We start from the raw sequence: 26,779 nt of genomic DNA, 5'->3' as shown, positions 1-26,779 counted from the left end.
CTGTACTGTTAGAGGTGCCATCATTTGGAAGAGACGTTAAACCAAGGTGCGTCTACCCTCTCAGGTGGATGTAAAAGATTCCACGGAACTAAATGAAGAGCAGCAGGGGAGTTCTCCCAGTGTCCTGGTCAATATTTATCCCTCAACCATCATCACTAAAATAAGAATGATCTAATCATTTACTTAATTTCTGTTTTTGCGACCACGCTGTGTGCAATTTGGCTACTGCGTTTCCTACATTACAACAGTGACTACACTTCAAAAGTACTTCATTATCTGAACTGTGATTGTGAAAGGCACTACATAAATGCATGTTCTTTCTTTCCACAAAATAGACTACACCTTATTGGAAAGACAGACACAGGAGAAGATGGTGGAATGTCAAAGCAAAGTGCTAAACGGTGATTCATCACTACTGTGGCATAGCTACCCCTCAAAAAATGAATGAAACTGGCTAACAAAAGAGAGTCACAAAGGTCAATTAACTTGTTGAGATGATGAATGAACTTATGCAGCATCTCTCAACTATAGCATCACATCAAGAAGTAACCTGATCCATAAAGTAACAAATGAGCCATCCACACTACCCTAATTGTAACAGTAAAGGTCACTACTGCCCTCAACTTTGTGCCACAGGGACCTTCCAGGCACTTTGACCTCTATTGCTCCATTAAGGAGGTGCCTGAAGCTATCCATTGCTATGTACCCTGCGCATACATGTTAGCAAGAAGCAGCAGCACATCTGTCACTACTGGCTAGGAGGCAGGTGGACTAAAATCTCATTGTACTAGTCTACAGCAAGTATAGTTTGATTTACACTATCTAATTTGCACTTCTATTACCTCATTGGCTATATCATTGCTAAGAATTCTTTTCCTCACTACAGCATTTTATATAGATATATGGGGGTAGAGTTTCCACTTTGGGTGCAATTGGGCACAAACTGCATCCAAAAATTGCGCCAACTGGGTTACAGTTCAAGTTTCCACTAAAATACATTATCATAATCACAAAAGTAAAATCTTCCATGAATCAGCGCAATCCAACAGTTTAACAAAGCATAACCATTTATTTTGTTTTCTTTGCAATAAAAAATATTCATTGATGTATTTCAGATGTATTTAAGATTGGTAACCTGGTGCAGTTTTATTAATAAAGCTGAAAATGGGTTTTATCGCAAAAATAAGCATTTTTAATAAGAGTGTCTAGTCCTCCACCTGTGAGTAGCTTGATTTTAAAATCACTGAAAATGACTTAAAACAACTATACTGAACCATTTACTACTTTCGTTGGTGTGCACTAGTCAGTTTCTTAGTAAATTGAATATTTTTTAATATGTAAAAATGTTCTAAATGTACTTACTAGTGCCTGTGCGCCTATGAAAATGAGTTTAATTTGAAGACCCTCCTCGACCGGCCGCAATCAGCGGAAACGTGCCATCCTCGTTATTTCGTTCGGGGCCCAGCATACATTGAAATTCCTCGATCTTTGCGCTGATTCGACCAGATCGTGCTGATAAAACCAGCACAATCTAGCGGAATCTCTACGCCATGTTTTATAACTACAATTTTCCTTCACGTGCACATATGTCCTGTGCTGCTATCGTATAGTAATTCCATATCTTACTTTTGTGCTTTTTAAGTCATGTAATTTCTTCTGGACTTCCCGCCAGTTCCATCAATGACTGAAATAGCATTATCTCTATGCATCATGTATTCTTGTGTTTTACCGTTTATTTGCATGCTAGGGTGCTGGCTGCCCACACTAAAAATGTGCTTGCATACTCCATTATAGGGGTTACCAACATTTACATGGCCTAGATGGTAAATTAGCTTTTTCTGGGGTTCAGACTTTTCTTCTACAACTGCACATTCCACAGCTGGGTTGTCAAACTTCAATTTTATAGTAGTAATTGGTTCATTAGCTGTTAGTGAAGTGTTAAAGAAACAATATTGTAGAATTGTGTCGATGGGCTATTTTTGTTGCTGTTGGCAAAGTGGCACTCACAAATCACATGGTTGAAAGTCATATGTCCCATGATTTTGTTAGCAGTTCATTGACATTGGTGAACATGTTTTTCCTCCTTTTTAAGTGAAAATAGGAATGATTATCTCCTAGAAGGCTCACAGTTAGGGGTTAGGTGAGTTCTCACATTGTCCTTGCAGCCCTCAGGCCTGAACTCAAAAAATGCAAATTAATTTATACTTGCTAAAGTGGGAGAGAAAATGTAGTGCAAAAAGGAATTAACATGGAACCAATCCCATGTTTCAATTCCTACTGCTCCTATGTTTAAAGGAAGAACTGATTGCCAGACTTAAAGGAACTCAGTCCATATGAGGAAGCAATGGTTTATTTGTTCAGGAGGGAGAATTAAGAAGTGTTATGACTGTGCCCAACTAACAGGATGAAAACTACCTCCTTCTAATTGTAAAGGTCCTACATAAAATGAGTTTGGACATTTCCACCAAGGGCACCTTGACAAGAACAGAAATTCAAATATTGGGTTACGGCTGTAGTTAGAGTAAAAGTGCAGAAATGTACCAAACAATCGCAAGGCTTTTATGGAAAGTCTGAGGAAGAAAATCATAATATTTGACATCAACATGAGAGACTAAATAAGTAAATCAGCAGTCACACTGGATATACATCTATCAGCACATGTATGCAATAGCACAGCACCTGGCACAATGATGAAGGTGCTCACCTATTGAAAACTTTATTTTGGACATTAGAAAATTTGAAGTTATTGAGGAAGAAATGACAAACAAAAATTTTGTCACCTCTTAATGGAGTTGGAAGTTGGATGTAGGAAGACTAAAGAGAGTTGGTCTCATGGGGAGAATGAGCCAATAAGAAATTAGTTAAGTTGTAAAAAATATTGGAAAGTGATTTATAGTGTGAGAAAAAGGTGCGACATCTAGGGGTGACAGATAAGCATGAAGGAATGAAGTGTTAAAAATCACAACAGAGGATGTGTACAGGAAGTGCATGCAATACACAAAACTTTTAATTGACTATGGTGGATGTGCATACATACACACTAATTGAACTCCTGTGGCTTTGCTCATGGTGAGTCGGAGCATATGCTGTTTGAATGTGTATGAATGAATTATTCTGCTGCTTAATTATTGTTACGTAAACAGTGGGTTAGGTCAGAGTACAAGTGCTTTTCAGGCAGCACAACCCTGGCTTGAACTCTCTCTCTTTTAAATAAAATGTACTTCTGCTAAGATCACTCATAAGTTACAGACATTTGTGCTCCTATGTCTAATGATTACTTTCTTTCTTTATAATTCTTTTGAAGTGTAACATGGAAATTTGAGTTTAACACTTCAAAGTGTGACAGACAGGAAATGTCTGCCAGAAGTATAGTTTTTACATAACTAGAAAATCTCCCATAGTACTGGTCAGAGTAAAGACAGACAATGCATTGTTTTGTAAGGGCAAGAACATAATACCATGTAAAACATAATATTATATTCTTCCGCTGAAGTAAAGGATTGTGTTCCTTTATGGCCACAAAGTCCAATTGCTCTTAAGTTCATAATGAGGTCAATGAAGAAGCTGCAGTCATTCACTCCAGTAGTGTGTGTTTCTGGAGAATTAATTTGTTTCTTTATTTAATTATGACATAGAAATGTGTGTACAAAAGACAAGAAGTGCATGCTAAACATAGTATTTTTATAATATTTCAAGTTCATTTCCATTGCAGCTGCTCAGAGTTAGAGGGTACACTATTTTGTAAGATTAGGAACATTATACCATGTAAACCGTAATGTATTATTCTGCTGCATAAATGTAGGTATGTGTCCCCTCAAGGCTACAAAGTCTAACTAATGTTTAGTAACACTGGGTGACTACATTCAAAAGTTAATTTTCAGACTAAACCCTGGCTTTAAAGGACAAGTGGGAGCCAGCAGAGTTGTGGCTCTGGTATTGTGCTATCCTGGGGAGTTTTGCAAATAACTGCCATTGTTTCTTTAAGCATGACACAGGAATAGACATTAGCCATTAAGAACATAAGAAACAGGAGCAGGAGTAGGCCAGTCGGCCCCTCGAGCCTGTTCCACCATTCAATCAGATCATGGTTGATCTTCGATCTCAACTCCACTTTCCCACCCGATCCCCATATCCCTCGATTCCCTTGAGAGTCCAAAAATCTATCGACCTCAGTCTTGAATATACTCAACCACTGAGCATCCACAGCCCTCTGGGTAGCCAAGTGTGACATCTGAAGTGTAATGAAAGGTAAATGCATGTATACATAAAGAAAATAAATAAAATTATATTTCCCTGCAAAATGCAGTGATATTAGAGTTCAAATCATGCAGTTCAAATTAGGTCATTCCATCTCAGAACTTATCCATCATACCTGCAACTGGCAAAAAGTTTTGCCAAAATTGGAATAAAACCAACAATCGCATATGTATATATTAAAAGCAACACATTTGGCATGCATTTCAAAGATGTATCATCTTATGAATGATTTAAACTATCTAAACCCTCGAGGTGTTCCTCCTGCCTTGTGACACACCATAGCTTACATGTTGTCCTATATATTGCACTGAATTCCAGATACGTAAGTATGCAGAAAGTAAGCATATTACAATTCTACAAAGTCCCAAGTGGCTGGAATCAGGTTCAGCTATACTAATATACAGTGTATTTCAATACTGAAATTTCATTTTATTATACTGCCATTCTGTGGCAGGAATAACTACTGCAGCTACATGCCAAAATAATTACTAGAATCAAGTGCAGAAATGCAACCAATTTTCCCCTTTTGACCACTCAGTATAAAAGTCTCAGGTACAATCTATCTTTTTGACCATAGTTTCAGTCATTTCTCCCCACATTGGTTAACGGATAGAAAACAGAGTAGGAATAAACGGGTCATTTTCGGGTTGTAACTAGTGGGGCGCCACACGGATAAGTGCTTGGGCCTCAGCTATTTACAAGATATATCAATGACTTAGATGAGGGGACAGAATGTAATATATCCAAGTTTGCTGACAATACAAAGCTAGGTGGGAAAATAAGCTGTGAGAAGGACACAAAGAGACTGCAAAGGGATATAGACAGGTTAAGTGAGTGGGCGAGAAGGTGGCAGATGAGTATAATGTGGGGAAATGTGAAATTATCCATTTTGGTAGAAAGAATAGAAGCGCAGAGTATTTTTTAAAAGGTGAGAAACTAAGAAATGTTGGTAGTCAGGGGGATGGGGTCCTTGTACATGAATCATAGAAAGTTAACATGCAGGTACAGCAAGCAATTAGGAAGACAAATGATATATTAGCCTTTATTGCAAGGGAGTTGGAGTTGGAGTGACTCACCTCCTGACTCCCCAAAGCCTTTCCACCATCCACAAGGCACAAGTCAGGAGTGTGATGGAATACTCTCCACTTGCCTGGATGAGTGCAGCTCCAACAACACTCAAGAAGCTCAACACCATCCAGGACAAAGCAGCCCACTTGATTGGCATCCCATCCACCACCCTAAACATTCACTCCCTTCACCACCGGCGCACAGTGGCTGCAGTGTGCACCATCCACAGGATGCACTGCAGCAACTCGCCAAGGCTTCTTCGACAGCACCTCCCAAACCCGCGACCTCTACCACCTAGAAGGACAAGGGCAGCATGTACATGGGAACAACACCACCTGCACGTTCCCCTCCAAGTCACACGCCATCCCGACTTGGAAATATATCGCCGTTCCTTCATCGTCACTGGGTCAAAATCCGGGAACTCTCTTCCTAATAGCACTGTGGGAGAACCTTCACCACACGGATTGCAGCGGTTCAAGAAGGCGGCTCACCACCACCTTCTCAAGGGCAATTAGGGATGGGCAATAAATGCAGGCCTCGCCAGCGACGCCCACATCCCATGAACGAATAAAAAAAACCAAGAGTAAGGAGGTCTTGCTGCAATTATATAGGGCTCTGGTGACACCACGCCTGGAGAACTGTGTACAGTTTTGGTCTCTTTACCTAAGGAAGGATATACTTGCCTTAGAGGGGATAAAATGAAGTTCACTAGATTGATTCCTGGGATGAGAGGGTTGTCCTGTGAAGAGATTGCATCAAATGGGCCAATATTCTCTGGAGTTTAGAAGAATGAAAGGTGATCTCATTGAAACATGTAAAATTCTTAGAGGGCTTGACAGGGTAGATGCTGAGAGGCTGTTTCCCCTGGCTGGAGAGTCTAGAACTAGGGGTCATAGTCTCAAGATAAGGGGTCAGCCATTTAGGACCGAGATGAGTCAAAATTTCTTCACTCAGAGGGTTGTGAATTTTTGGAGTTCTCTACCCCAGAGGGATGTGGTTGTCCAGTCGTTGAGTATATTCAAGACTAAGATCGATGGATATTTGGACACTAAGGGAATCAAAAGATATGGGGATAGGGCGGGTAAGTGGAGTTGAGGTACAAGATCAGCTGTGATCTTATTAAATGGCAGAGCAGGCTCGAGGGGCCCTATGGCCTCCCCCTGCTCCTATTTCTTATGTTCTTATGTTCTAATTCTGCTTGGTGCTTGTTTCACATCTGTAAAGCAATCTGGGATTTTTTATACATGTCTGTAGTCCAAAACAAGACTTACCTTTGCATTCCTGTACTATGCTGTGTGCTTGTTCTGGCAGAATGGACACTTCCAGGTTAACAAAACGAGCTAGTACTTCTAGTCCCTTGTCATTGCTCAGGCCACTTTGTACAGATACAAGGAAGTTATTACCTGCAAAACAGTAATAAACAGTTTAATCAGCTTTTACCTACAGGTTGTATTTATCTCATTAGTAAAGCTAATTAGTAACATTGTTGGATTACTACCAAGGTGATTCAACATTTCTAGTGATAACTGAGAATCTCACTCAATCCCTGCATCATTAGAATCGTCATTCTCCATTTATTTTCTCATTTCCTCCTCAGAGGGTGGTAACTAATACTGGGGCACAACTCTATCTGTAGAGTTGTCCTCCAGTACTTCATGAAGCCCTTGAATCATAACACAGGAGACGATTCGCCTCATTGTGCTTGTGCTAGCTCTTCAACTGAAGCTTTCGACTCTAATCCTATTTTCCTATTCTTTCACTGTATCTTTTTATATTCTTCCTTTTCAAATATTTTTTCAACTCCCTTTTAAATGTTACAGTCCCTACCTTCACAGCCACTTATGGTACAGCATTCTGTACTCTTGATACTCCTGTCATTTTTAAAAAACTTTCCTCTTCACTCTTCCAACAGAATCCTGAATCTATACCCCTTTGCTACCAATTCACTAACCAGTGGAAATAATCTTTCACTACTTACTCTCTCTTGAGGTCTTTCACCATTTTGAAAAATATTAGATGTCCCCTTAATCTTCTCTGTTGAAGGCCCAATTTTTCAAACTTTGTTCCTAACTATAACCTCTTATTCCTAGTATTATTCTACAGAATTTCCATTGTGCTCTTTGGCTTTAATATCATTCCCATAAGCAGGTGTGCGAACTTTTTTTTTTATTCGTTCATGGGATGTGGGCGTCGCTGGCAAGGTCAGCATTCATTGCCCATCCCTAATTGCCCTTGAGAAGATGGTGGTGAGCCGCCTTCTTGAATCGCTGCAATCCGTGTGGTGAAGGTTCTCCCACAGTGCTGTTAGGTAGGGAATTCTAGGATTTTGACTCAGCAACGATGAAGGAACGGCGATATATTTCCAAGGTGGTGTTGTTCCCATGTGCCTGCTGCCCTTGTCCTTCTAGGTGGTAGAGGTTGCGGATTTGTGAGGTGCTGTCGAAGAAGCCTTGGCAAATTGCTGCAGTGCATCCTGTGGATGGTACACACTGCAGCCACGGTGTGCCAGTGGTGAAGGGAGTGAATGTTTAGGGTGGTGGATGGAGTGCCAATCAAGCGGGCTGCTTTGTCCTGGATGGTGTTGAGCTTCTTGAGTGATGTTGGAGCTGCACTCATCCAGGCAAGTGGAGAGTATTCCATCACACTCCTGACTTGTGGCTTGTAGATGGTGGAAAGGCTTTGGGGAGTCAGGTGTTGAGTCACTCACCGCAGAATACCCAGCCTCTGACCTGCTCTTGTAGCCACAGTATTTATGTGGCTGGTCCAGTTAAGTTTCTGGTCAATGGTGACCCCCAGAATGTTGATGGTGGGGGATTCGGCGATGGTAATGCCATTGAATGTCAAGGGGAGGTGGTTAGACTCTCTCTTGTTGGAGATGGTCATTGCCTGGCACAAATGTTACTTGCCACTTATCAGCCCAAGCCTGGATATTGTCCAGGTCTTGCTGCATGTGGGCACGGACTGCTTCATTATCTGAGGGGTTGCAAATGGAAGTGAACTGCATGCAATATTCCAAAAGCTTCAAACCCTATATCCTCTCCATTGGAAAGGCTGCCTACTTCCATCTCTAACATCACCCGCCTCTACCCCTACCTCAGCCCATCTGTTCAAACCTCATCCATGCCTTTGTGATCTCTAGACGCAACTACTCCGATGCTTTCCTAGCTAGTCTCACATCTTCTAAACTCCATAAACTTCAGCTCATCCAAAACTCTGCTGCTTGTATCTTATTCTACTTGCCCATCATTCCTGTCCTCACTGACCTTCATTGGCTCCTGGTGCCCTATGGGGCCGGAAGCATAGCTCGGGGTCGATAAGGATGTCAAGGTTACAATCAGCCTGAGAAGTGGCAAGGTTATGGAGTTTGCTGTGGGAGCCTCCCCAATGGAAATTGTGACTCGTCCAAGACTGGATGTCGGACAAGTGGTCTGACAATACACTTTGCCAGCCAATCCCAGGCTCTCTGGACTCCCAAACTCAGGTTGCAAAATAAAGACGGCAGTCAGGAAAAGCTGCAATCTGGCCAAGCTCCAGGACTCAAATTAATTCTCTGCAAAACTTTGTACACAAACTTATGCCACTACTATTGAATTTCCGATATATTTCAGTGCCCCAGAATCCATCACATTGGTCCCTGTATCCTTCCTTAATGTCAACCATAAAATATTGGCCTTTAATACTATGTGGCCCCCTCACAGCATATACTCAAATAAATTCAAGTGAAACGACCTCTGTGTCACCCCTGAGAAAACAAACTCAAGATCTACATATCTTTTACCTCTCCCACATTCCAGCAAGTGCTTCATATAGTTTGATAACTACACGCCTCCAGTGTGATCACAAGCGGGCAAGGAAACGTAGGCATCCCTGAAATGGGCTTTAACTTCCCATACACAGGAGAAGGCTTAGGAACATAGGAACAGGAGTAAGCCATTCAGCCCCTCAAGCCTGTTCTGCCATTCAATTAGATCATGGCTGATCTGTCCCTCAACTCCCTTTACCCACCTTTGTTCCATGTCCCTTAATAGTCTTCCCTATCAAAAGTCCATCAATCTCAGTCTTGAAAATTTCAAATTGACCCAGCATCCAGTTTTTTGAGGGAGCGAGTTCTCGGTTTCCACTACCCTTTGTGTGAAAAGGTGCTCCCTGATTTCACTCCTGAATGGTCAAGCTCTAATTTTAAGATTATGCCCTCTTGTTCTGGATTTCCCCACCAGAGGAAATAGTTTCTCTGTATCCACCCTATCAAATCCCTTAATTATTTTAAATACCTCAATTAGATCACCGTTCAACCTTCTGAACTCAATGGAATAGAAGCCAAGTTGCAACCTGTCCTCATAAGTTAGCCCTTTAAGCCCAGGTATTATTCTGGTGAATCTGTGCTGTATCCTTTTAAAGGCCAATATATCCTTCCTGAGGTTCGGTGAACAAAACTGAACGCAGTACTCCAGATGGGTTCTGACCAAGGCTCTGTCCAACTGAAGCATAACTTCCCCACTTTTGAATTCCAGCCCGCTTGAGATAAAGGCCAACATTCCATTAGCCTTTTTGATTACATTTTGTACTTGTGCACTAGCTTTTAGTGATGTGTGTACATGGACACCTGAATCACTGGGCTCTTCCACAGCTCTTAGTCTCTCACCATTAAGAAAATATTCTGATCTGTCTTTCTCAGATCAAAGTGGATAACCACACTTCCCCACAAAGAACTCCATCTGCCATAGGTTTGCCCAATCACTTAGTCTGTCTATGTCACTTTGAAACTTCCTATTCCCATCTACACAACTTACTGTCCCTCCTAACTTAGTATCATGTGCAAACTTGGATACACCTGCTCTATATTCCTTCATCCAAGTCATTAATATATATGGCAAAAAGACGAGGCCCCAGTACAGATCCCTGGAGAACACCTCTGATTGGCAGGATGTGACAAGTGAACAAACCCCTTATCCCTATTCTCTGTCTCATACCTCCCAAGCAATTACCAACCCATGTCACAAGGTTACCTCCAATTCCATGTGTTCTCGTTTTTGCTAATAACCTCCTGTGGAGAAACTTTATTGGATGCCTTCTGGAAGCCAATATGGAGAACAGCCATAGACACTCCCATAGCTACCATGCTGGCAACCTCAATTAGTCAGACATAACCTACCCTTCACAAATCCATGTTGACGCTGATGATTGTCCAAGCGTTCAGTCACACTGCATTTGATGATAAATTCCATTATTTCCCCACAATTGACGGTAAACTGACAGGTCTGTAGTTACCTGGTTTCTCCCTCCGCCCCTTCTTAAATAATGGAGTTACATTTGCAATCTTCCAATCCAAAGGCACAATTCTAGAGAGCTTTGGAAAATTATGACTAATGCATCTGCAATTTTCTCACATATTCCTCTTAATACCCTGGGGTGGAAACCATCAGGTCCTGAAGATGTGTATATTTCTTTCCTACGATTTTCTCCATTACTGTTTTTTAAAATTTGAATTAAATCCATTAAATTCCTCCCCTTGACTTATTTTTAGGTTCTCATGAACTGATGCCACTTTGTCCTCTTCCTCCACTGTGAAAATGGATACTATGTACTCATTTAACAAGTCTGCCATTTTCTTATCATCCATTATAATCTCACCTGTATCAGTCTTTAATGGACCCACGTTTCCCTTTACCAATCTCTTTCTCTTAATATTTATATAAAAACCTTTACTGTTAGCTTTGATATCACTTGCAAGTTTTTTATCATGTTCCCTTTTTTGTATCTTGTTATTGCTTTTTATATCTTTTCCAGTCTGCTGGATTTCCACTTTTCCTTGCAATTGTATAAGCCTTTTCTTTTAGCTTGATACTGTCTCTTACCTCGTTTGTTGACCAGGTTTACTTAACTACACAAGTGGAGCCTTTGCCTTTTAGGGATATGTACTGGTTTTGTATCGTACCAAATACTTCTTTAAATACTTTCCACTGTTTGTCTGTACAAGTAATTGCCTGAAAGGTGACCACCCCACAAGATCCATGACTATGCATAAATATAGTAAGTAGCCTCATGTTCAATTCCAATCCACACCCCACCCAGTCTGAAGGAAGGCCTCTTTCAGTCCATTTTCATCCCTCTCCTCAATATGCCAGAACAATGGAAACACTTCCTGCAAGTGAACTCAAGCCATCCTACAAGAATGGGATCATAGGGCCCGATTTTAGCACCCGCTACCGGGTGCGTTCTCGGCGGGGGGGCCCCGAAAATCCCGATGCGGGACCGGATCGCGCCTCCATCCCGCCCACTTCCGGTTTCCCCGATGACGCGCCGGCGTGCGCGCGCAGCCCCCGCTGGTGGGAATCCCGCAGGCAATTAAAGCCAGCGGGATGCCACTTGAGAGTATTTACTTTGCTTGTTCAGGTCATTAACTGACCTGATTAAGGGACTGTGTGAGATTTTGGATAAACATGGGACTGTTTCACACACTGGGGGAAACACTCCCAGTTGAAATGGACGTGTTGCAGCTGTCAGCCTGTGGCAGCTGCAAAGGTCCATTTGACAGGTGGGGGGGCGGGGGGGGAGACCCTCAGCCATTGCAGGAGGCCACTCTGTCACTTGGGACAAAGTTTGGCCTCCACCACCCTCCTCCTGATGGTCGAAGTCACCAACCTGCACACTTACCCCGGGGTCCAGAGACATGTACCTACCTTGCGGACCCCCTCAGATGTACATCTTGCGGATGGGGGCCGCCGTAGCTGCAGTCATGACCTCCTCGGAGGGCGAACAGCATCACCTGCCTCGACATCCACGCCGTCCACCTCTGACACGTGCAGCTCCACAACAGAGTGCTGTGACACATCCACCTGTACAGCAGGAGGGAGGGCTACTGCAGAGAGAGATGCGTCGCAGAGGGCACTACCCTCGCCACACGTTCCACAGACCGAGGCTCAGCTTCCTGGACCTCTCTGAGCAGCAGTGCACATGGAGGCTCAGAGTCAGTCGACATGTAGCCGTGGACATCTGCAGCCTCTTTCATGCCAAGATGCTCCTGGCTGGCCCGTGCACCATCTTCCTACCTGTCGCTGCCCTCCCGAACTTCTGCTCCACAGCCTCCCAGGCTGCAACCGGGGACATCCCTGATGTCTCTCAGTCGTCTGCGCAGAAGAGCCCTGCAAATACACCTACACCCACTCTGCAGTGACACACTGGGTGGCATCAGTGGTGGATCCTCATAGGGATACCCAGGAGCGGGCATTATTGCACAAACCGGACAGGATTCACGAAGACATGGCAGTAGTGGTGCCAATATAATGTGTGATGTGAGTTGTTCTTTAATTCAATAGAAGTAAGAACCATGACAAACCCTCAAACACCCTTGTGCATCCCCTTCATGCTCACGACACATTTGCCTTACGCTGCCTACTGCACATATGTGATGCATGCCCTGTGGCTGCAGCACAGGTGGTGGCAGGTTGAGTGAGGCTGGCCGTGAAAGAGATGCACGAGAGGGTGAATATGGGATAGAGCCATGAGATTGTATGAGGATTGGGTTGCGTGGTAGTGGCGGGGTGAGTACTCGCGAGGTGAGTAGGTGCAGGTAAGATGAGGATGAGGTTTGAGTGGGTATGAGGGGTGATGTGACAGAGTAGTGTTGGCAGTGCCGAAGGAGATGTGGGGTGGGGGCAGTGTTGTGGCAGACGGAGTGTAGGGGAAAGACTACGTGTTCTCACTGTGGCTGACCTACTGAGGTCATTGGAGCGCCTCCTGCACTGTATGCAGGTGGGCGATATGTTGGTGGCGCTGGTGACCTCCTCTGCCACCTCGAGCCAGGCCTTCTTGGTGGCAGAGGCAGACCGCTTCCTCCCGCCCGCCGGGTGGAAGATCTCTGTCCTCCCCCTCCTCCTCACCCCATCTAATGATACCTGGGATGAGGCATCATTAAACTGGGAGCAGCCTTCCCCCTGGGCTGCTCCATGCTGTAATTTTTGCTGTTTGTGGCAGCATCTGTCAGTGGAGGACTGCCCCTTTAAATAGAGCGCCTACAGCTGACAGATCTTACTGCGCATGCGCAGCCCACCCGACGCGCAGATCAGCAGCGGGGAACCCGGAGGAGCAGGTAAGTGAATCCAATTAGCGTGTTGCCTGCTACGATCGCGCGGGCAACCCACTAATTTCACCGGGCGCATTTTCAATGCGCCCGCTGGCCCACCCGCCGAGAACCCGCACCCCTGGTAAAATCGGGCCCATAGTCTTTGAATAAATGTCAAGTTCCACATCTCACAAAATGGTCTAGTCGACTCCCGCAAGGATCCAGCTAAACTCCACAATGTCTGGGACAAATAAACCCCATAAAAACTATTACCTCCATAACTTAATCCCCTCATCCTCAAATGCATCAGCCCCTCCGGACCATGTTCATTTCTATTTTGGTAGAAAATACAAAAAGCCTTGGCGGCCGGCTAACAAAAGAAGAATGAAAAGAAATACAAAGATCAACACTTTGACAGTGCTGGAGAAGCAGCCTTAGGGGAACACTGCTGTGCAGTTTGGTCATGCCTTACTGCCAGACTTCCAAACAACTCATCTAGAAGCCAGTAGGACCATGAGAAACCTCATTATTTTCCCAGACTCATCTACATGTCCATAATCTCTTGGCCATAAACAACTTCAAAATTCTCAATGTTTAAATGTGTAAAGCAACTTAAATAGCTTGAGTATCTATACATAAACCAAATACACAAACTTTTTACAATTTTGTTTCTTGAAACTTAAACCAGTTTGGAACAGCCAAAAATTACAGGATCTGTGAAAAACAAACATTATTTTAGGAATGAAACCTCATTACCTGTAACTGCTTCAGTGATGCTCTTATCTCGGCTGGTGATTAGAACACGACATTGAACATCAAAACACTTCAGCACCCAGCTGTCCCAAACATCATCCAGAACTAAAAGTGATCTAAATTAGAGAAAGAAAAAGAACTTCAGGGTGTACGAAGCGCTTCACAGCCAATTAATTACTTTAAGCTGTGACAATGATTCATTACAACAGAAAAAGACATATTTAACAAATGCAGCTTTCTACAGTACATTGTCTTCCAACAACAACCATGTAGGTGAGTTGCTTTGCATCCTCTCACCTCAACACGCTTTAGGTGTTTTGTCTATTAATAATATATCTTTTTTTACTGAGAAATGTATTTGGCAAACAATGGGGTGCTAGAATACAATGCTTTTGTACTGGTCCATTACTCTTTGAAAATGTTATTTATAGTCATAATGCACACATTTAATTTTCAATTCTAACTGTTTTGGTGAATCATAGTGAAGGATATCAGAACAGAGGAATGGAACGCTTCTGCACTGTTTACATTTAATACCAGCATCAAGCTGTTCCATATTATAGACGAAATGCACGAGCCACCTGGACCCAAAAAATGCACCTTAGTGTAAATGCAGAAAAGCATCCCAACTAAACCAAACTGATAATTCCACTTTCCACAACAGAGCCTCTCTCCGACAGACTACCAGATTCTAAGTATTTCTATACTATGGGCCAGGTCGTGACTACCCAACTCATGATTCATAAAGTAGGTGGATGACTTTTATCCCATTATTGTTGGCCAGATTCAAACCTAGATCCCAGAGTTGAAGGAAAGTGAGCTAAGCCATTGCATCACCTAGCTCGTCCCTTCCCCAATTCAATTTACTCCGAATAATCTAAAGTCTTTTACTTTACTAGGCAAATTCACATTAACCAGTAATTTGAAATAAGCAACCTAAATAACACAAAGTGGCAATTCTGTACTCAAAATAATTCAAATCATCATAATTTGAATTAAGTGAGTTCAAATTAAGAGTAAGCTGTATATATTTATGACAACCTTGATATCCTGATCCCCTCAGTTATCTGTACTTAACTTTTTAATAGTGAAACATACTAGGATGGAGAAACTTTTGTGCTTAATGCAGAATGTCCATACTTGGTTCGTGTCAGCATTGAATGGATAGCAAATAATTCCGACGGGTTCAATTTTTCCCTTTGCTGCCTCACCAATACATCTTACCGCCAGTTTCGGAACTGTCCTCCTTACTGCACTGTACGAGAAATGTCACTGTAGACATAACGAGCACCTAGGGCAAGTCTCCTCCCTGCCCCATTTCCGTATACAAAGTTGTGAACCTAGAAAATGCTGGTCCAAATCCGTGGATTCTTAGTGTTAGGAGGTGGAGTATGGTAAATAGTCCAGTTGTTCGCATCAGTTTTGTATCAAGCAGAGTAAATTGCAATATTAAGCCAAAGAACGTGGATTGAGTTAAGTGGTATCAAAATGAAGATTTTGGTTTAAAAAAAAAGTTTCACAATTGAAAGAATTCACAAAGCCTCACAACATAGTGCAAGTATAGGGAATGAAAGTTTGGTTAAATAAAACAATTAATTCTGATCATTTTAATTGGATTCCTATCACATTACCTTTTCCAAACTTGAGTAACGCACTATGCAAAAATTTTTCTGTAAATTTATTGAAGCACAATTATAGTTAACCGGTAGGGTGATGGACATCTGCTATGGAAGCAGATTCAATAGTAACTGGATAAATAATGGAAGGGAATTGGATAAATAATGGAAGGGAAAAAGTTTATAGGGCTATTGGGAAAGAGTAGGGGAGTGGGATTAATTGGACAGCTTTTTCAAAGAGCTGGCACAGGCACAATGGGCCAAATGGCCTCCTCCTGTGCTGTATAATGTACCATACTATGATACTAGGTTACTTCGAGCAAAACAGATGTCAGATTTCAACTTCATGTGTTCACACTAAAAAGACATTTTCATCTCACCTACCTGGGGTATTTACGTGCCATCAAGAAACGGAGTCGGTCTCTGGCTTCCTCGATGTTAAGAGGTGGACTTGAGTAAGTCTGGGATCCCTGACTAAATCGGCTGCAGAGATTCTGCAGTTTAACAAGAATACCTGCACGGTCCTGTTTTCCAACTGCTACCCAGTGCACTCCTCCAGGAAAACATTCTGCCAAATTACAGTCCAGAAAGACTGAATCAAATTACTAAACATATCAAAGAAATAGTACAACAATGCTGGAGAAGTAAGTATTAATTAAAACTTTACACGTACATTAACAATGGCAATAATGCATTTGACTATTTAGAAAATGACACTATGCATGGTCTGGATGTTTAAGCAACTCTTTTCCCATCGACAGTAACAACATATAAACTACAAAGTGAGTATTTTTCTCCCCTCCTCAAGCAGTTACTTAAGCTGGCGTACAGTTCTACACCCACCTATAGCCCTCTACTATCCTGAACCAGTCATTCTTCAGGTAAGGGAGGGTCAGCAGGATGGAGCGTCATTACAGATGAGCTCACCCTATCCTCACCCAGCATCACAAGCACAACAAATGCAGCTTTCTAGCAGTAAATGATCTTTGAGCAACAGCTGTGTAGCTGAGCTGCTTTGCCTCTCCTCTCATCCTTCTAACCCCAAGGTGTTTATGTTATGGCTCCGAATTCCAATGTCCGTGCTGCCTCTGTGGCACCAGAGGAGGTTTTTCATTGATACAACGTATCCTGGAGTGAGTGACAGCTACAAGCTGCACACATCCCACATAACAGGAAGGCCTCCAGGCCAGTCAGGGTTCCAACGTAGAAGCTTTTACTGCTGACCTTCAGGTGTTGGGAGACCATATTGAGAGAAAGATGGCTGCCAGATTCCAATTTCTTACACTCAGGGTTTCAGAGATCTTAGTGATTCCATTAGGTCTGATCTTCTGCAAATCATGGTTACTTATCTCACGTTAATCTTCCATTGGGATAGTTTGAGCGTGCTCTGATGAGCCTACTCTCCCTCATGTCAGCAGCACTAGAGAGGGCCCTCTAGTCAGTCCCTTCAGATGCCTGGACAGGTGAAGGTCTGGAGACCTAGGCTGCTGAGGTGCTGAACCCAGCAGTGCAGCCTGCCATAGGTCAATCCCAGGGTGGCTAAGGCAAACATAGGTCCCTTAGAGGATGAGACCGGGAAATTAATGGTGGGAAACATGGAGATGGCAAAAATGCTGAACAAATATTTTGTTTCAGTCTTTACAGTAGAGGACACTAAGAATATCCCAACACTGGACAAACAGGGGACTCTCGGGGGGGAGGAGCTAAATACGATTAAAATCACTCAGGAGATGGTACTCAGTAAAATAATGGGACTCAAGGCGGATAAATCCCCTGGACCTGATGGCTTCCATCCTAGGGTCTTGAGGGAAGTGGCAGTAGGGATTGTGGATGCTTTGATGATAGTTTTCCAAAATTCCCTGGACTCAGGAGAGGTCCCGGCAGATTGGAAAACTGCTAATGTAACACCGTTATTTAAAAAGGGTAGTAGGCAGAAGGCTGGAAATTATAGGCCAGTTAGCTTAACATCTGTGGTGGGTAAAATTTTGGAGTCTATTATTAAGGAGACAGTAACGGAACATTTAGATAAGCATAATTTAATAAGACAAAGTCAGCATGGCTTCATGAAGGGGAAGTCATGTCTGACAAATTTGCTTGAGTTCTTCGAGGATATAACGTATAGGGTGGATAAAGGGGAACCAGTGGACGTAGTGTATTTAGACTTCCAGAAGGCATTCGACAAGGTGCCACATAAAAGATTATTACTTAAGATAAAAAATCACGGGATTGGGGGTAATATTCTGGCATGGGTGGAGGATTGGTTATCGAACAGGAAGCAGAGAGTTGGGATAAATGGTTCATTTTCGGACTGGCAACCAGTAACCAGTGGTGTTCCACAGGGGTCGGTGCTGGGTCCCCAACTCTTTACAATCTATATTAACGATTTGGAGGAGGGGACCGAGTGCAACATATCAAAATTTGCAGATGATACAAAGATGGGAGGGAAAGTAGAGAGTGAGGAGGACATAAAAAACCTGCAAGGGGATATAGACAGGCTGGGTGAGTGGGCGGAGATTTGGCAGATGCAATATAATATTGGAAAATGTGAGGTTATGCACTTTGGCAGGAAAAATCAGAGAGCAAGTTATTTTCTTAATGGCGAGAGACTGGAAAGTACTGCAGTACAAAGGGATCTGGGGGTCCTAGTGCAAGAAAATCAAAAAGTTGGTATGCAGGTGCAGCAGGTGATCAAGAAAGCCAACGGAATGTTGGCTTTTATTGCTAGGGGGATAGAATATAAAAACAAGGAGGTATTGCTGCAGTTATATAAGGTATTGGTGAGACCGCACCTGGAATACTGCATACAGTTTTGGTCTCCATACTTAAGAAAAGACATACTTGCTCTCGAGGCAGTACAAAGAAGGTTCACTCGGTTAATCCCGGGGATGAGGGGGCGGACATATGAGGAGAGGTTGAGTAGATTGGGACTCTACTCATTGGAGTTCAGAAGAATGAGAGGCGATCTTATTGAAACATATAAGATTGTGAAGGGTCTTGATCGGGTGGATGCAGTAAGGATGTTCCCAAAGATGGGTGAAACTAGAACTAGGGGGCATAATCTTAGAATAAGGGGCTGCTCTTTCAAAACTGAGATGAGGAGAAACTTCTTCACTCAGAGGGTGGTAGGTCTGTGGAATATGCTGCCCCAGGAAGCTGTGGAAGCTACATCATTAGATAAATTTAAAACAGAAATAGACAGTTTCCTAGAAGTAAAGGGAATTAGGGGTTATGGGGAGCGGGCAGGAAATTGGACATGAAGCTGAGTTCGGATCGGTCAATGCCCTGTGGGTGGCGGAGAGGGCCCAGGGGCTATGTGGCCGGGTCCTGCTCCGACTTCTTGTGTTCTTTAGATTTGTGGTTGGGATCAGATCAGCCATGATCTTATTGAATGGCGGAGCAGGCTCGAGGGGCCGATTGGCCTACTCCTGCTCCAATTTCTTATGTTCTTATGTTCTTATGACCCAGTGGCCTTGAGAAGAAGGCCACCTTTGTTTCTGAATGCTCACTGTAAAAGTAAACAGCTATCCACATCACACTCAGGCCTCACACGGCACTTAAAAGTGTAAGAATAGGCCAAAGAAGAGGTAGAAATGTCAACGGGGGTAACCATGGTGGTGAATCTTAGTGAATGCTTTTTTGGATTATCTACCAGAACTGTATACATGTGTTGGGTACTGTTAACCTGTATGTTTTCCATCAGTATACAGTAAATGAGCACTGGAATTGTGAATGTTGTTTTGTGGCTTCATTTCTTTCAGTAACTGATGCTTGTAAATATGAGTGGTGCAACTCGAGAGGGTAACCAGAGATTGTATAACGGTCATGCCAATGAGTGCTAAGTACAATGTCAACAGTTGGTTCACACATGACTGAAGGTGTCATGAATAAGTCTTTTTCACAGCTCTCCAACTGCTGCTGACTGTGATGCTGCTATATCCTCTCCGTGTCCGCGATCTCCTGCCTCAAGGATTTTACCTTCTGCTTCTCCTTCCTCCTGAGAAACACAGGCATCTTTGCAGAAAACAAATCTGTGGAGGACAGTGTGAGGAACATACTGCAGCAACCCAGCTGACCTATCCAGGCACCCAAATCCTCCTTTCAAATTCCATTATATTCCTTGTTTAATCCTGATACATGTGTGAATATAAGCTTCCCTATAGTGTTCCTCTGCTGCACTGGTGGTCTGACGTAGTGGTGTCAAGAGACTAAGAGTAATGAGTAATCTTTGTCACCACGTAGCAATCCTGTGACTTGCCCTTGATTTTGAAAGGCATCAGGAACACTAGACTGACGCAGGACAAAGGAGTCATGGCAGCTCCCTGGATACTTGGCAGTAACAAGAAAAAAGCCGTCTGTTGCAAACCAGTTGAACATTCTATGAGCAAAATCTCTTTTGGTCGATGAAGTGGTGACGGTTCACATTTGGGGCTTATACTGCCACATGCATCAATAGTCCTAAGCACTCTAGAAAAATCTACAACGCTATAAAAATTGTTTGCCCACTCACTCATCTGCCTGGCACCACGATCAAAGGAGATGACCTGAGCTACCAGGCGTAGAAAGCATTTGTCACCTGCCATATGCAGCAGTACATTCCAAATTGACTAATCTGGCATAAATCGGCTAGTAGCTCCCTGAAATGAGCCTGTCGTGCTGTTGTCACTTTCGCTGCTTTTGCGAATGCTGTCCTTGTGCTGTCATCTGAAGTTTGTCCTGTAGGAGGGCATAAAGCTCTTTTAGGACTTCAGGAGTGAAATACAGCTTCCAGAGATTCAAAACGAAAATGTTTAAAAAGGAACGGCGTAGTCTAGAGTCCACTTGAAGGGTATCTCCGGAGTAGTCTGGCTCTTTGCCGGTGTTGTTAAGTTATTCTTCATCCTCCTCTTCCTCCAACATATACATCATAAACAATAAAAATCCCATTCGGAAACCCATATTCCAGCCTTAGATGACCTTTAACTTAAATTTTCCCAATAGAAATGGAAACTCTAAATAGAATTATACAAATTGAAGCTGCAAGCTCCCGAAGTGTAGCCAAAAAACTAGTCAAAGTAGTCCAAGCCAAAGTGAAGTTACAACACAAATAGGCTTTCTATGAAATTAACACATTAATCTCTGTTGTTCCTCTTTAAGAAACTACAGCCACCTTTATCATCACAGGTGGAAATGACAAAATTTAGGAGGGAATCATCATCTTATCCCAAAGTCCTTCAGTTGCATGGTTGCACTAGTTAGAGGGCAGGGGCTATTGCCTCCAGCTCTCACTTCTGGTGGGATTTTTAGCGTTACACAAATGGAGTGGATCCCCAGCTCTAAATTCCACCCCACCCACCCCATTTTGGCCCTCCCCAGCCTCCTGGAATTTCAGGTCCCAAATCTTAAGGGCAGATTAGTGGGAGCCCAAACCATTTCCTTCCTCCAAGCCTGGTCACTGCAGCCAAGTGTAACATTCTATCACACAAAATGAACCTTTAAGGCAGTGTGAACCAACATTATTGTCAACAAATAATTTTTTAAATAAGCTATAACTCATCTACAAAGGATTAACTTTTACCAGGGCTTTTCCACAAGTATATGCAGCTAGGCTGAAACATTTTTCAAAGGAGATAGTCTACATTTATCAATTTAAACAGCATCAGGTAATTAAGCTTTCCTACAGGGAATGTTTTCTAATTCCTGTCTCAAAATGGGCTGTCAAGTATCTTTTGTATCAACACATTTTAAGTCTGGAATGTCACTGTGAAATGTGTATGACTTTTTTTGCGCAACCACTCTATAGGTGTTTTTACACTACGATTTAAGTGAAGTGTAATGATGGGTGTGTGAAATCTTTATCCTCTTCAGCTATGAATAATGACCAGCAGTACCAATTTCACTCTTCCAAAATTTAGTTGAAACTGGAGAGACCATTTTGAACAAGAGGATTAAATTGTGGCAGTGGTGGAAGCAATTTACGGCAATGAATTAAAAGCATCACACATTTAAGTGCATTGGCCTTTGTGGAATTTACTTGTATATTGGTGCCAATATATTAAAATTAGCCTAGTGGCAAATACTACATTTGTTATGATTATTAATAAGGAGTTGTACTGCAACTACCAAGCTGTAACACTTGCACATATTCTAAGAACTCAGTATTTTACTGTGCAACAATGAATGCACTCGGCCAGTAGGCTAGGGCTCAATGATCTAACATTTCCTACATCCCAACGCTAACGAGACTGGGGATGGGTCAGAATCATATTGAGACAAAAGGGGAAGAATGTCCACAACTTTAACATATGTCTAATGAGGAAACAACAAAACTTAAAGTGTGAAATTTCTCAGCAACGACACTTACCAGTTAGAACTCTGTGATTCCTTAGGGCTTCTGCTGCTAATACTGACTTCCCACAACCTGCCATTCCATATATTGTGATCCACCCAGGATCTGCTTCCAGTTTATAGAGTTCGTTTCGGATGGTTCGCACAAGAACCGGGCGATCAACAAACACAACAGGACGCTGTGGTACACCTCCTTCACAAAGTACAGTTTGAACTGGAAAAAAAAGAGAATCACAAAACAATAGATATTCTTTTTATGCTGATTGCTGATACAGCAAAATTAAGTGCTAGGGTAGTCACTCACAGGAACACCCAAAACACACATTGGTTTCCGATTCAATTTTTACCTCTGCCTTTTCTTTCATTTTTAGCACCAAAGTATCTGAATTTAATGTCACGGCTATAAGGCCATTTGGTGTTATAGACAAAAATTGTTCAATCAGCAGAGTGCCTGAATGATGGCAGAACTTATCCACAGATGGCTATGTCTATATATAATGATGTGGAGATGCCGGTGATGGACTGAGTTGGACAAATGTAAGGAGTCGCACAACACCAGGTTATAGTCCAACAGCTTTATTTGAAATCACAAGCTTTCGGAGCTTTGCTCCTTCGTCAGGTGAAGTGAGGAGGATTTGCATAAAGGCACCGCATATATAGTCAGAGAACAATGCCTGGTGATTACAGATAATCTTTCTAACTGCCCTTCATCACACCTCGGCAGACAGATAATCACAACAATCAAAGGGGTTTTTTACTATAAACAGATAACTTTTTTTTGCTGGAAATCGCAGCAGGTCCGGCTGTATCTGTGCATGGAGAACAAGCCAACTACGACTTGAGTCTGGATGACTCTACGTCAGGTGGGGTTACATGTAGTGTGACATGAACCCAAGATCCCGGTTGAGGCCGTCCTCATGGGTGCGGAACTTGGCTATCAATTTCTGCTCAATGATTTTGCGTTATCGTGTGTCTCGAAGGCCGTCGCTGGAGAGGAGGCAAAGAGTTGAAATATTTGCCTTCAATAATTAGTTTCCCCATCACTTTTATTCCTATAGCTATGATTCTTACAAAGTTCTTTCATTTTAATTCCTTTTCCTATTGCAGTTCTCTGTTTTTTCTTACTTATCTCTTTTCACAAACCATTTTCTTCTATTTATTTTTCATCCAGGTTAAGCACTTGATCTATACAGAATTAACTGATTTCAGCCAGGGTAACAGTGAGGGCACCACAATTGTTTTCAATGACCCTGGGCTGGAGGTAAGAAGGGAAAAAAACAGTCAAAGGTCCCACTTCTGATTCCTGGCAGTGGCTTCTGCTGAAAGTGCACATGCAAATATCATCCAAGGACTGGATCAAGCTCACTCTGATGCCCCCATAGTTGCTAATGCTCACTAGTCCTACATGAAAAACTAGCAAATAGAACAAGGTACAGAAGAACTGGAGGTGTCTGTGAATTTGTTAAACTTTGAAAGATGTCAGGATGGCTCTCCCTCTCCTCTCCCTATGGAGAAAGTGCCTGGCCTCTCCATGGCAGCATGGCCGACACTGATGCACGGAGGCATGAAACCCCATGATAAAATGGTAAATCCACTCCAGATCAGAAAAACAACTATGGAACAGGAAAAGAAATGAGTTTTACACATGTAGCTTTAACAACATTCAAGAGTACCAGTTAGACTATCTACCTTTGATGTAGTCGGACATTTTTATTCATTTATTCAATCCACATATGAGTCAATTACACCAAAGTGGTGCAAAAAACAGAAGTGAAATGACAACTTTGTAAGGCACCGTGGAGCACACAAGCACTGAAGCATTTGCCATCCCGACCTGTCAGAACAAAACAATGATGACTTGTGAAAGAATACAGATTACTCCATTCAGCTGCTTGCAAATAAGACTCAAGAGAAACCATTTGTATATTGGCCTGGGAACAACTGTTATAGCTTACAGAGTTAACTTAGAGCAATTTTCTCTCTCAACAGTTACACAACAGTCCCGAGAGTAGATTATATCCCCTACGATCCAGAAGTAGTACCTTTTCACCAGACAAATTTAATATCGCATTCAAATGTATAACCATCAGTACTATGTACATTACAACAGTGACTACAGTTCAAAAGAACTTCATTAGCTGTAAGACGCTGAGGTCATGAAAGGCGCTATATGAATACACGTCTTTCTTTATATAAGTGCAAGAATATAGTATGTTATTCAAGTGCGCAGCCAGACATGGTTGATCAGCAAAATGCATGTCTGCAACCATCCAAGCACCATTTCTGGACAGAGCTTAAGACAGTGATGGTAGACATCCAGCTCATTGTAAACCTCCATGCAAATCTATGCACCAGCAACTGAAATCAGTGAACCAGTCTGCTTCTTTAATTACTAACAAAATAAAATTTGTGACAGCTAGCCACAGGAGCAGAATTCACCTCAACTTTTCCTAATTATTCACCTCCAATTAGCAAACAACGCAATATGGAGATACTGAGTTGAAAATACAATTTTCATGCTGCAGGAAGTATATATCTTGAATAAGTATTGGTTTAAAATTCATTGAAAAAACTTTTAATGACTGCTCACAGATATTTTTCTTGTGTCAGAGCCCCAGAGAAGTTCTGTGAAGAAGGTGGCATTTTATATGCAATTCAGTAATTGCCTAAACAGGCTAGAGTGGTATTTGCAATTGGCATGTCAAATAATGTGAGGCTGATGGGAGTGGGGGAGAGGAAAAAGATGGAAGGAGGTTGACTAGGATGGTCCAGCAATTATAAATTAACTGCTGGATGGCCCTTTATTCCACAAGGGAGAGAACCATTGTTTTCTTTGTCTTCAGTTTCTACTTGTCACACCTCTACATGTGAAGGGGCAATTAGAGTTCTGTAAAGATCATTTTACATATGCACTAGAGACTATGCAATTTCTAAGTACAAGTTAAGAGAAACTCTAGAATCTACAGATACAGTCTTTTAACCCACACTATATAAAATGAGAGTTTGCATATAGTACTGAATAGTATCTTGACAATCCTTTGCTATTGTACACTACTTTATCTGTGAATAATTGTGGATAATAGTTTTAGCCTGTACATAGTGGTCTAGAACATGGTACATCCTGCCTTCAGAAGTGGCCAGAGACTGTGATGGGCATCCCAAGTATTCTCTAGCAAGCAATTTAGCAAGACCTAGGGTTAACTGTTAGACTTGCACATGCTAACAGAGTACATAAAACACAGGTTTCAATACAGAAGAGATCCATCTGCTTATGGAAACCGTTGCCGATCTCAAACTGTAACAATTGGTGGTACTAAAATCGGATAAATATGACTCATGAAACAAACATGCTGCTTAAAATTTAAATTAAATCTGAAGTAAAAGGCATGCAATATGAACACAAGAACCCAAAAGAAGTAAAATCAATTAGAATTGGTCAGTTTGGTGGCAGAGGAAAGCCAACAACAAAGGTGAGGCTGAATTTTGTAAACAAAAATAGAGGAGGGAATGGAGCAGCACAACCATGAGACTGAAGAACAGGAAGGATAGCAGCAGCAGGCAGAGCACTGCAAGCCCAAGCAGTGTAGGCATGAGACTGTTGGAAAGGAGCATCATGGCCAACATGAGATACAGTAGTGCCAACAGAAAGCAGAGAAAAAGCAGTTGCACCAACGTGCACTAAAATTTTCAGGAAAAGGTACAGGACAATGAGTGTGACCAGTTGGTTAAGCCCATAATTCTGTGCAAAACACTTTACCCAAAATTTTAAGGAAGGAAATAACAAGATCAATTTTTGAGCACTTTCGAATTATCAAACCATCATAGATGGGTGAGCAAAATTTAGGCAGTGATGCTGGCACTATAATTTCCGGTTAGTCACTTACTGCATTTTCTCAAACAAATCCAATATATAATGCAGGTTATGATGTAGGAAAAGTGTGATTCCCACTATTTTTAACCTTATAGCAGAAGCATATCAATGCAAATTTAAAACATTATTGAAAGATCACGAAAGTAGTTATCGAGAACTAGTGATAAAAATAAGAGAGATATGGAAAATAGGGTTAGAGGGGGAAAAAGTGTAACAATGTTTGATGAAATGTGAGAGTTAATGTTAAAGTATTGTTTTCTAGAAGTTGATCTGTATGACTTGAGGATATGTTTACTTGACCAAGAAAGCAGGACCCGAAGTCTGGTGCCCAAACAAACCAAGCATTATTCAGCTTCACAAGCACCAGCAATCCAATGAGAGGGTTGGAAACCAGATATCTCTCAGCTGTCAACAGGTAGGTGCTTCACTGAATTGGGTGATCAGCCGACAGTCAGTGTGCCACAGACTTTATAACCCAGCAAATCCCGAAGGATCAATTCTAAAGATGCTAAATGTTACAAATGCTACAAGGCAGAACGCAAAGCAAGCAATTGCTGATCTGAGGGAGAGCCTGAAATGCAGTCAGGGAGACTGAGTGATGCCATAAGACAGGCGTTTGATGTCAGCAATGTGGCAAAACCAACGTCATGGAATATGGCACAGTACTTACACAGGAGCATTATGAATGAGCAGTAAACAGGAGGCTTGGGGGTGAGGGGTATGATCTGCTGTTATATCCACATCTGCTGTAAGATGATTAGTTTCTAGAGGACAGGAATGCCTGCATTCACAGTATTCCTGGAGCAAAAGATGTACTCTTAGCCAAGT

General features: G+C 42.3%; 1 protein-coding gene across 5 annotated transcripts in view; it reads right to left on the bottom strand.

Annotated features, from left to right (window-relative positions):
* The window catches only part of apaf1 (apoptotic peptidase activating factor 1), a 206,046-nt gene that overhangs the window by 161,752 nt on the left and 17,515 nt on the right, over positions 1–26,779 (bottom strand). For all 5 annotated transcript variants that reach the window (XM_068004840.1, XM_068004839.1, XM_068004836.1 and 2 more), the window contains exons 4-7: positions 22,097–22,294; positions 16,141–16,324; positions 14,144–14,256; positions 6,597–6,728 (exon numbers count right to left, since the gene is read on the bottom strand). In XM_068004840.1, the coding sequence (XP_067860941.1) occupies positions 6,597–6,728; positions 14,144–14,256; positions 16,141–16,324; positions 22,097–22,294 (627 nt within the window). The remainder of the gene's footprint in view (positions 1–6,596; positions 6,729–14,143; positions 14,257–16,140; positions 16,325–22,096; positions 22,295–26,779) is intronic.

The sequence above is a fragment of the Heptranchias perlo genome, chromosome 24, assembly GCF_035084215.1.
Source record: "Heptranchias perlo isolate sHepPer1 chromosome 24, sHepPer1.hap1, whole genome shotgun sequence".
In the NCBI taxonomy this organism is placed as follows: Eukaryota; Metazoa; Chordata; class Chondrichthyes; order Hexanchiformes; family Hexanchidae; genus Heptranchias; species Heptranchias perlo.
Note: the sequence above shows the minus strand (reverse complement) of the source record. Positions and strands in the feature narration are given on the sequence as shown.